Here is a 10,353-nt window from a genome sequence, read left to right on the forward strand (position 1 = left end):
TCAAAATCAGAGCTAAAATAACTGTTAAATTGTGATTTTTCATTTATAACCATCGAAAACTTTTGTTCCGTTACATAATCTCTGAATGTTTGTTTTTTACGATTTTTTTACGTATGCAATCTCGGAGTGTTTGCAGATAAGTTTGATGGTTGGATCGTTGAAAAAAGTTTTGTAGAATGCATATCGCGTCAAAACGGTAGATTAAACAAACACTTAGAGTTAATATTATACTTCCATTAAGTATAATAGTGTAAATATTTTAAATTGAAGATCAAATTTATTCATTGCATTCTTATAGGGTCAAGGAGTGTAGCTATAAAAAATCATTAAAATCGGAGCTACAATAACCGTTAAATTGTGATTTTTTGTTTACAACCGTCGAAATTTTTGTTCCGTTATGTAATCTCTAAATGTTTGTTTTTTATGATTTTTTACGTATGCAATCTCGGAGTGTGTACAAATAAGTTTGATAGTTGGATCGTTGAAAAAAGTTTTGTAGAATGCATATCGCGTCAAAACGGTAGATTAAACAAATACTTAGAGTTAATATTATACTTCCATTAAGTATAAAATAAGATTTTGTGGTATCCACTAGTGTAAATATTTTAAATTGAAGATTGAATTCTTTCATTGCATTCTTATAGGTCGAGGAGTGTAGCTGTAAAAAAATCATCAAAATCGGAGCTAAATAACCGTTAAATTGTGATTTTTCGTTTATAACCGTCGAAAACTTTTGTTTCGTTACCTAATCTCTGAACCTTTTTTTTTTTTGTTTTCTATGCAATTTTTTATGTATGCGATCTTGTAGTATCTACAAACAAGTTTAACGGTTAGATCATTGAAACTAGTTTTGTAGAATGCATATCTCCGTTAAATTTGCCAAAATTTTGAAGTGGGAAAAGTAATTTGTGCTAAATTTTTATTTATGTTTTTTAAGTATTGATTAGACAATATTTAGTTTGTGTGATGACATTTTCATTGTACAATTATCTTTTTGTTTCTTTATTGCATATTTTACATGGGTTATTATCTATTAAACCAAACAATTATTTATTTAATTTTTAAAAACGTATTATATTTAAATACATATTATTTATTTATTTATTAAACCAAACCATTATTATTTTATTTTTTAAAATCATAACAAAATTTTGGGGGGAATTTTGTCGCCATTTTCTTTTTGTTGGTTATATCCGACAGTAATGAAAATTTTTTGTCAGTTTATATTTAAAAAAATGTTTTTGTCAGTTTTAACCAACAGTAATAAAAAATTTCCAAAATAAAATCCCTCCATCTTTTCATAGTGCATCGCCTTCTCCTTTTCCCATTCCTTCCTCTTTTTCTCCTAGTGTAGAAAGCAAAGATGCTAGTGATACAAAGGATGACAACGAGGATGAAGAAGATGAAGAGGTAAATGACCCGGAGGATGATGATGCCGGAGATGAGGACTTCTCAGGCGACGAAGGGGCAGATAAAGAAGGGGATCCAGAGGATGATCCTGAAGCCAATGGCGACGGAGGCAGCGATGAGGATGATGATGAAGAAGACGACGATGATGACGGTGGTGATTGTGACGATGATGAAGATGAGGATGGAGAAGAAGAGGAAGAAGAGGAGGAAGAGATTCCACAGCCACTTGCTAAGAAAAGGAAGTGAGAAGAGGAGCTAATCGTCATTTGACATTGTGTTGTTTTCGTTTCGGTAAGGAGTTATGAAGTAGTGAGGCAGAATTTAGCTTGTCAGTTTGATCGGAGTAGAATTTACAATCCTTGTCCTTAATGAATCGCAAATGTTATTAGTTATCGTCGAGATACAATGTTCTCATATGAAAATCAGTAGAAGTCTTTGATGTCGTGTTGAGAAAAATAAAATTTTTATTCAATTATTAGTTTAGTTTATGTTTATTTACATTGTCCTTTTTATATATTTTTATTATTAATATATTTGCTGTCGGTTTTAGCTGACAAGAATACTTTTATTTATTCAGTATTAATAAATTTTTTGTCGGTTAAATCCAACCCAAGTTCTGTCGGTTTTAGTATTTTTCTGGCTGTTTTAGCTGACAGAGAATGCTCTTGTTTATTCATTATTAATATTTTCTCTGTCAATTATATCCAACACAATTTCTATCGGTTTTAGAGTATTTTCTGTCGGAAAATTCATTTCTTGATGTTGGCAATTCTGTCGCTTATTATATCCGCCACTGCATCCATTTTCTGTCGGATTTTGCATAAAATCCGACAGAAATATACGTTTCTTGTCGGTTATCATAGCGACACTAATAAATGGTTTCGTAGTAGTGTTCATGAATAATTCCATGAGACTTAAACAAAATAACAAATTCAGTGGATTCATACTCTTGTCCTCTATCACTACGAAATCTTTTAATCTTACGATTAAATTGATTTTCAAATTCAGTCAAGAAAGTTTTGAACATGTCAATAGCTTCATTTTATTTTTCATAAGATAGACAAAACAGTAACTCAAACAATCATCAATAAAGGTAATAAAATAACGTTTTCCATTTCTAGTTAACACTCTATCAAATTCGCATATATCGGAATGAATTAAGTCAAGTGGTTCAGACTCTCTATTGACAGATTTATGCGAAGTTCTAGTGATTTTAGCTTGACTACAATATTCACATTTTTCAAAATCATTCAATGATAAGTTGTTTGTTAACATGACAAAGTCTAGCATGCCAAGTATTAAAAGAAGACAACATGTAAGTAGAAGTAGACATTTTATTAGCATCAACATTCAATTTAAACATCCCATTAGTAGTATATCCATTTCCCACAAAAACCCCATTTTTAGTGAGAGTATACATATCTGCTCCAATAGTTTGAGTCAATCCAACCTTGTTGAGAAGAAAGCCCGAGACAAGATTCCTGCTCATCGCCGGAGCGTGCATCACATATTTTAGTATCATGGTTTTTCCAAAGGTAAACTTCAATTCCACCTCTCCAATACCAACAACATCAGTTGAGTGTGAATCACCCAATAACACATTCCTTCCCTTAGTCACAGAATAGGTCTTGAAAAGGGAACGATCATAGCAAACATGGCGAAAAGCGCTAGTGTCCACCCACCACCGCTCAGATCCATCAACTAAGTTAAATTCTGATATCATTGCTATCAGTTGCTCTTCAACAAGATTTGCCTGAGAAGCAGAGTTTTCCTTAGAGCAACTCCACCATGGTGGATTGCTTGGGGGACAGGCCAAAGAAAAGGCCCCAAGGCCCTGTGGATCGGCTCTAGCGTTAAAGAGCCCGAGTGGAGGTGGAGGCCCGAGCTTCGGGCCTGTGAAGAATTGCCAACCCGAGAGCCCGAGTGGATGTGACGTCAGGGCTGACTTCAGCCTGGCATCGGGCCTTTTTTTATTTTTTTCTATCAGGCGCGCGCACCCCACTTACACATGGGGGCGCGTCGCGGACGTAGTTTCAGAAAAATCAGCCCACTTTTTTAGATTCAAATGTTACCGTTGGGAAGTCACGTGGCTTCCTATGGTCCGTTCGATCTCAACGGTTCTTTAACTTGGACAGTTCGATCTCAACGGTAAAAAAAATAAAAAAAATCTTATTTAATATCCACCGTTTGATCTGAGATCAACGGTCGATATTAATATGCTTTATAAATAAATAAATAAAATAAAAAATAGTTTTAAAATTAAGAAAAGTTACCGTTGTGATACGTGGCACAATTTGGAGTGATGGAATTCAAATTTTTTTATATCCAATGGCAGAGATTAATTAGTTGAATAAAAATTTTAAAAAAATTGTACAAAATTGTAAAAAAAATAAATAAATAATTCGAAAAAAAATCTGAATTTAAAAAAAAAAAATTTGTTTTTACTTTTCTATAAATACCTTCTCATTATTATCTACCTTACACCACAATTTCATATTTTCTCAACTACTTTCAATCACATTCCTTTCTTTCTCTCAAAGTTTCAATCCATTTTTTTCAGCAAAATGACTACTGATGCAGGTACGAATTGGTTGCTTCTTGAAGATGTTGCATTGTGTACTAGCTGGGTTAAAGTTACTCATAGTTCGCTTACGAGTAATGAGATGCAGTTGCGAGAAATGTGGAGTCTTATTCATACCAATTATCTTGAGAAAATTTGTGGGGAAAAGAACCAAAGAATCGATGTCCAGTCGTTGGAAATTACTTAGCCAATCGTTTAGTACGTGGAGAGACGCCATGGCACAAGCTAGTACTAATATTCGAAGTGGGGAAAATTACTCGGATCAGGTAACAATATATTATTTATTTGTTTGTACTATACCCAAATTTACATTATAATTAATTGTTTGTATTATTTATTTGTTACCTACTTACATTATAATTATTTGTTTGTATTATTTATTTGTTACCTATTTTCATTATAATTATTTCTTTTCCCGCATTGTGTAGGAATTTCAACCACAAGCTTGGTACGGTGCCAAAACCAAAAGCAAAAATAAATTATTCAACCGGTGGGAATGTTGGAATATTGTCAAAGATTGTCCTAAATTTAGAGTTGTGCTTGTCGGTCCAGAAGTTTTCATAAACAGCACCCCTCTACACTCTACACCCAATTATGGCTCGCATGTTTAGGAAGATGATGCAGAAGAAGTGCCCGAAACGCCCCTCCCTGAACAAGCGTCGGGTTCGACCCGTTATCCAATTAGGCCTCAAGGTAAGAAGGCTTCAAAGAGAAAAGGGAGTGCTTCCAAGAATGATTATGCAAAGTTCATGGAAGAACTTACTTGCCAAGGTGAATTGACTTTGGCGAGGGAAATGGCGAAATATGAGGCTGATAAGGCTAGAGATGACACAAAAGCTACAGTTATTGGGAGAGAATTTCAGGCTAATGAGAGAGAAAGAGAGCTACTTAGGCAAGAAAGGGAACATGTTAGAGAAGAAAGACGGGCTCAACGAGATCGTGAGATTATGAACACGCTTTTAGAAGGGAAGTCTCCAAATTCTTATTTTTTTTGGAAGTCAGAGAAAGCGCACATGGTGTGAAGGAGGCATGCAAGAGAAGCGAGAGCAAGCCAAGATGGTCCTAGCACCACAAGAGAAGATCATCCTAGCACCACAAATTGGTAAAGTGATGATGAATAGAGTAGTTTTTGTAATCGGAGCCTATAATTTTCCAATCACTTTGAGTTGTAATTTATTATTTATTGAATATAGTACTTTATGTTGTTTCCAATTTATTGAATATTTATTCAAATGACTTTGGTAAGTTATTTATACTAAGAGAATATTTATTCAAATGACAAAAACACATCAAATAAAATTACATAAGCATACCGAATAATAAAAAACTCACTAAAGCTGAACTAAAAAAATTACATAAACATACCAAATAAAATTACATAAACATACCAAATAATGAAAAACACACTAAATGAATTTAATTATCTTCAACTTGTTTCAATGCCTACTGGTGCTCTATCAAGTCATTTTGTCGGGCATTGTGCATGTCTGGCATTTGAAATGCAATATATCATTGAATGACCCTTTCATTGTAACGTCCATTCCTTTGTAATGGTTCATGTTGCACGGGCTCATCGGTGGCGTCATGAGCACAATATATAAGTGTTCTTGAATTGTTCATCGTGTCTGACTCATATTCATCAACGGCTTCATAATCGTACTCATCTTCCACAATCATGTTGTGAAGAATGATGCACGTCATCATGATGGATCGAAGCGACTCTACATCAAACAATCTGGCAGCACCCCTGACAATCACCCAGCGAGCTTGGAGGATACCGAAACAATGCTCCACATCCTTCATACACCCCTCTTGACAGTTTGCAAAGTGTTTTTCCTTTGCACTTCGCGGATGTGGCACTGTTTTGACAAATGTTGATCACCTTGGGTAAATGCCGTCAGCTAGGTAGTATGGCCCGTCATACATACGTCTGTTGACCTCATACGTGACTTTTGGTGTCTTTCCTTGCAGGACATCGTTGAACACAGGGGATTAGGCAAAGACGTTGAGGTCATTTTGAGCTCCCGGAACCTTAAAAAAGGCGTGCCAAATCCATGTATCAAAAGATGCCACCGCCTCTAAAATGATATTTTTTGCTCATTTTCTATCCCCATAAGCGCCTTGTCATGCACTTGAACTGTTTTTCCACGTCCAGTGCATACAATCAATGCTTCCAATCATCCCAGGAAAACCACGCATCTCGGTCTTCTTCAGAAGCCTTTGCAAGTCCATGTTTGTAGGTTTCCAGAGGTACTCTGCGGTGTAGATAGATTTAATTGCTCCACAAAACCTCATCAGGGACTCAAGAATGGTTGATTTCCCCATCCTCGTTATCTCATCCACTTGGTCTGCAGATGCTCCATATGCAAGCATCCGCAAGGCAGCAGTCATTTTTTGCTGAGGAAGGAGACCTATAGCACCAAAAGCATCATTCTTTTGCACAAAGTAAGAATCATGGTTGGAAACAGCAATCATGATTTTGTTGAACAAATGTCGTTCCATTCTAAAACGACGTCTAAAGTACGTATCAGGGAATGCACTATTATGGACAAAATAATCGTCCAAGAGTTTCGTACCTCGTCGTTGCCTGCTTCTATCAAGGTTTCCGGAACGGCTGGGCCTACAGATTTGAGCTACAGTTTGGATGACTCGACGGGAATGTGAGGCTCTGCCCATTCTTGCTTCGTCATCTCTCATTCTACGTTTCTCATCCTTTTCCCTCTCATTTTTTGCCACCTGGAGATTGAACATTCCTTCTGATTAGTTAAACAATTCTTCCTCTTCCTGATCGAGTTCCCACATCAGCCTTGAGGAAGAAGAAGACATTGTAAGAAAGAAGCAGAAACTATGAATAATGATAGAGATTTTTGTGAAGAATGAAGCATAAACTATGAATAATGATAGAGATCTTGAGAAAATTGGTGTGAGATTTATGAGGATGGATGGTGGATTATATGGAGGATTTAGAAAGGATTACGTTGTAGATAATGCCACGTGGCATGCCGTCATTCATTAAAAATCTGATAGAAATTTATCCTCAAAGATTGTAAACAGATTATGACACGTGGCGCAACGTGATTGGTTAATAATCTTATCAGAAATCCATCACCAATAATTGCATTTTCGGATAATGACACGTGGCACAACGAGTACGATTAAAAATCTTATCGGAAATCCATCCCCAATAATTGTCTTTTCAGATTTTGTGACAAGTGGCGCAACGAGAATGATTAAAAATCTTATCCAAAATTACAAATAAAATTATTTTGTATTATTTAATAATCCTTCGGATAATGACATGTGGCGCAATGAAAACGATTAAAAATCTTATCCGAAATTACAATTAAAATTATTTTGTATTATTTAATAATACTTCGGATAATGATATGTGGCGCAACGAGAACGATTAAAAATCTTATTCGAAATTACAATTAAAATTATTTTGTATTATTTTATAAATAAAAAAAATACTAATATTTTATTGCCTATTACCAGGGCTATTGAAGTGTAACAGTGGAGATACAAAAGGCGATTACTGTTCATTAAGGGCAGTTACTGTTAACCAGGTGGATTGAATAGTAAATAGCCTGGGGGGAGGGCTCCCACGCTGGAGTTGCTCTTATAATGCATGACAGATTGAACTCGTCTTAAAATTGTTTTAAACTAAAATAGAAAGGAAGATTCCTTCTCTGTATAGAGAAGAAGAACAAGTCTTTATCCATAATCCTTTCGTATTGATTTTTTTTTTATGTTTTGATCTCGTCCGTTTTATTTTTTATTTTTGATTCCCCACGGTTTTGCACCCCCTAATAACTCCCTTGATTTCTTACCGTTTTGCACCCCCAACGTCTCTTTATTTATATAATATATATAGAAAGATATATATTGAAATGCGTACTGCAGAAGGATTAAGAAGAAAAAATAGAAATTTTACATATATTGATTTAATAGCAACATATCGAAAAGGTGTAAGTTCGAAGGTTCTTTCATTGTGCAAGGAAGAACCTCATAGAAGAAGAAGGTTCTGGGCTGTTTTATCCTAGGGATGACGTGGTATTTGTGAACTGCTGGCACACTTTGGGCAGAGCCTCAAAATGTCTTAAATTCCAGGTCCAGACAAACAAAGTAAGCCATTGAACGAGTTTATTAGAGTGCAATCAGAAATGGGCAGGCTAGTCTAGGGGGTAAACCTCATTTTTTCGTGCCGCCATTGTGAATGGGCAGATTCCTCAATGTGGATAAAGTCGAGCCTCTTTGATATGTTTTTTTTTGGGGGGGGGGGGGAGTTCTTGATCAATACGCCAACGGGTGATCTCGAAACGCAGAGAGGGGAAAATTGAGGATCAGAAATTAGCTAAAGCCAGGGTTTGCAAACACACCTGCAGTTGAAGAGGGTGTTGAAGGGGAGCCTTGAGAGGATTTCCATGATCAGAGCATTTGGAAGTTGGTGGAATTTGCAGGGGAGATTGGGTTGCCATTGTTGTACTTGTTGGTGCTCGTTGGCGGTGGTTGATGGTGGGGGATTGGCTGCTCTTTTCCTTGGATTCGTAGGGTTTCCTGCATTTGCTCTCGGCATTTTGATTTCCTGCATGAAATGGGAGGGAAAACAACCGTGGAGTTGTGGTGGTTTTATAGGTGAAGTATCTGAGTCGGGTTTGTGTATTTGGGCTGGTTCCTTCTTCCTATTGTGGGCCGGTAAGTTTTCTCTGATGTTAGAAAATGTCCCACATGCGAAGTATCTATGTCTGGTTGAGTATAAAATGATTCTACGAAAATGGACGAAGAAACATAGCTAGAGCATTGCGATCTCCGCTCAACACCTCATTTCTCACATTTGGATTAAATTAGAATATCTTTCAAGTCAAGAAAAAAGAAATGATTCTAACTCTCCATATTACTTTTCACCAAAAAGGATAATATCTGATGTTTGAAAGGTGGCAATTTCTTCTGTACAAGTACAATCTAAGGGGATCGGTGTATATGTGCCTTTTATCCTCTTGTATGTAACAAATTTCCGACACATGCTTCGTTTTATTTTAAAATGATAAGTTTGAGACAACAGAAATCACATTAAGATTCACATAAATTGAAGCAATTTGATCCATATCAGCTTATCAACTTTAGTTGAAATAACACAAACTGCTGTTACAAAACCATCAGATCCAGATATACTTGTGACTGAAATCTGTGTTACAATTAGTCATACGAACGTCTAATCAAGCACAGTTAAAACTGTAGTCGACCGAAGATGATATATATAAGTAACAAGCAAATGGAGACGACCTTATGGCTCTAGTTCGAGTTAAGTTTTCTGGACTTGTGGGGTGGCATCCAAGAACCTGCACAATCACGAACCCCTTGCCCATTATATCTCACGTAACGACTTTTATTTAAAGCGTAACTCTCTCTCTCTCTCTCTCTCTCTCTCGCTCTCTCTCTCTCTCTCTCTCTCTCGCATTTGCATTTGATACTCTAGAAGAAATGTCTCGCTTTTTTATTTATTTATTTATTTATTTTATGTTTTTTCAGAGAGATAGAGACAAAGAGGGGCCACACCGCCTATGCGGGACGACGACTTCGACAACGAAGGTGATAAAGGTAAAGGAGTATCCGGGTTGGTGAGTCGAGGTGTTGGATTGTAACCAATGAAATGAGAGTTTCCGACCAATGTTTATTGAGGTAATCAAATATAGAGCTCGTTTGAATGTGTTTTTAAAATAACTGAAAGAATTTTTGGTGAAAATGTTTTTAGAACCAATCCTTAGTAAAAATGCAAGTAAATTATGGAAAAGCACTTAAGGTGCTTCCTAGAACCAAAGAAAACATTTTATCTAAAAGCGATTCTAGTCATTTTAAAAGTACATCTAAATGAGCCAATACTTGATTGTCGAATTGGGACTGCCAAACGTGCCTTTTGGTTTTTGGAGTGGTGATATGGGGTTGCTCCAAAAGAATGAGGGACAAAGCTGGAATTTTATTTATATATTTTTTTCTATCAAGACAAAGCTGAATTTTTTTAGAAAGTTTTGTAATGTGGGGTTTTTCATAAAATTGTGGGGTGTGTATAAAATGAACAGGAACTGCTCATCACCAATCACGACTAAACATGTGTCCAAATTATAAATTTTTTAATTACAACTTTGACATGTTTTTAGCTTTGATTGATCATCAGCAAGGGATGCTGCTAATTCTTTCACGAGCCAAGTTATATCCGTATAAAATAACCCTAACTTAAATGTGCACTTCCTCAATCATTTGGAGTGGTGATGTGATGCGGCCCAATAGTCGCAAATGGGTCTGAGTCCGGCTTGGATCTGGGCCATTAAGACCCAAATCATCCCTTCGCGTTTCAAGCTTTCAAA

General features: G+C 36.1%; 1 protein-coding gene across 1 annotated transcript; it reads left to right on the forward strand.

The window, feature by feature from the left end:
- The first annotated feature begins 1,235 nt into the window (after nucleotides 1-1,235).
- LOC137732680 (uncharacterized) lies at nucleotides 1,236-1,656 on the forward strand. Its single transcript, XM_068471975.1, has 2 exons — nucleotides 1,236-1,260; nucleotides 1,355-1,656. The coding sequence occupies exons 1-2, from the start codon at nucleotides 1,236-1,238 to the stop codon at nucleotides 1,654-1,656; spliced, it is 327 nt and encodes a 108-aa protein (XP_068328076.1).
- Nucleotides 1,657-10,353: the final 8,697 nt, after the last annotated feature.

This window comes from Pyrus communis, chromosome 4 (genome assembly GCF_963583255.1).
Source record: "Pyrus communis chromosome 4, drPyrComm1.1, whole genome shotgun sequence".
In the NCBI taxonomy this organism is placed as follows: domain Eukaryota; kingdom Viridiplantae; phylum Streptophyta; class Magnoliopsida; order Rosales; family Rosaceae; genus Pyrus; species Pyrus communis.

What these genes read in the sequence shown, in the direction of transcription:
- LOC137732680 (XM_068471975.1), top strand. Translation starts at nt 1,236, where the DNA reads ATGTTTTTGTCAGTTTTAACCAACA. An exon ending in TTTGTCAGTTTTAACCAACA is followed by an intron (nt 1,261 to 1,354) that starts GTAATAAAAAAT and finishes CTCCTAGTGTAG; the next exon opens with AAAGCAAAGATGCTAGTGAT.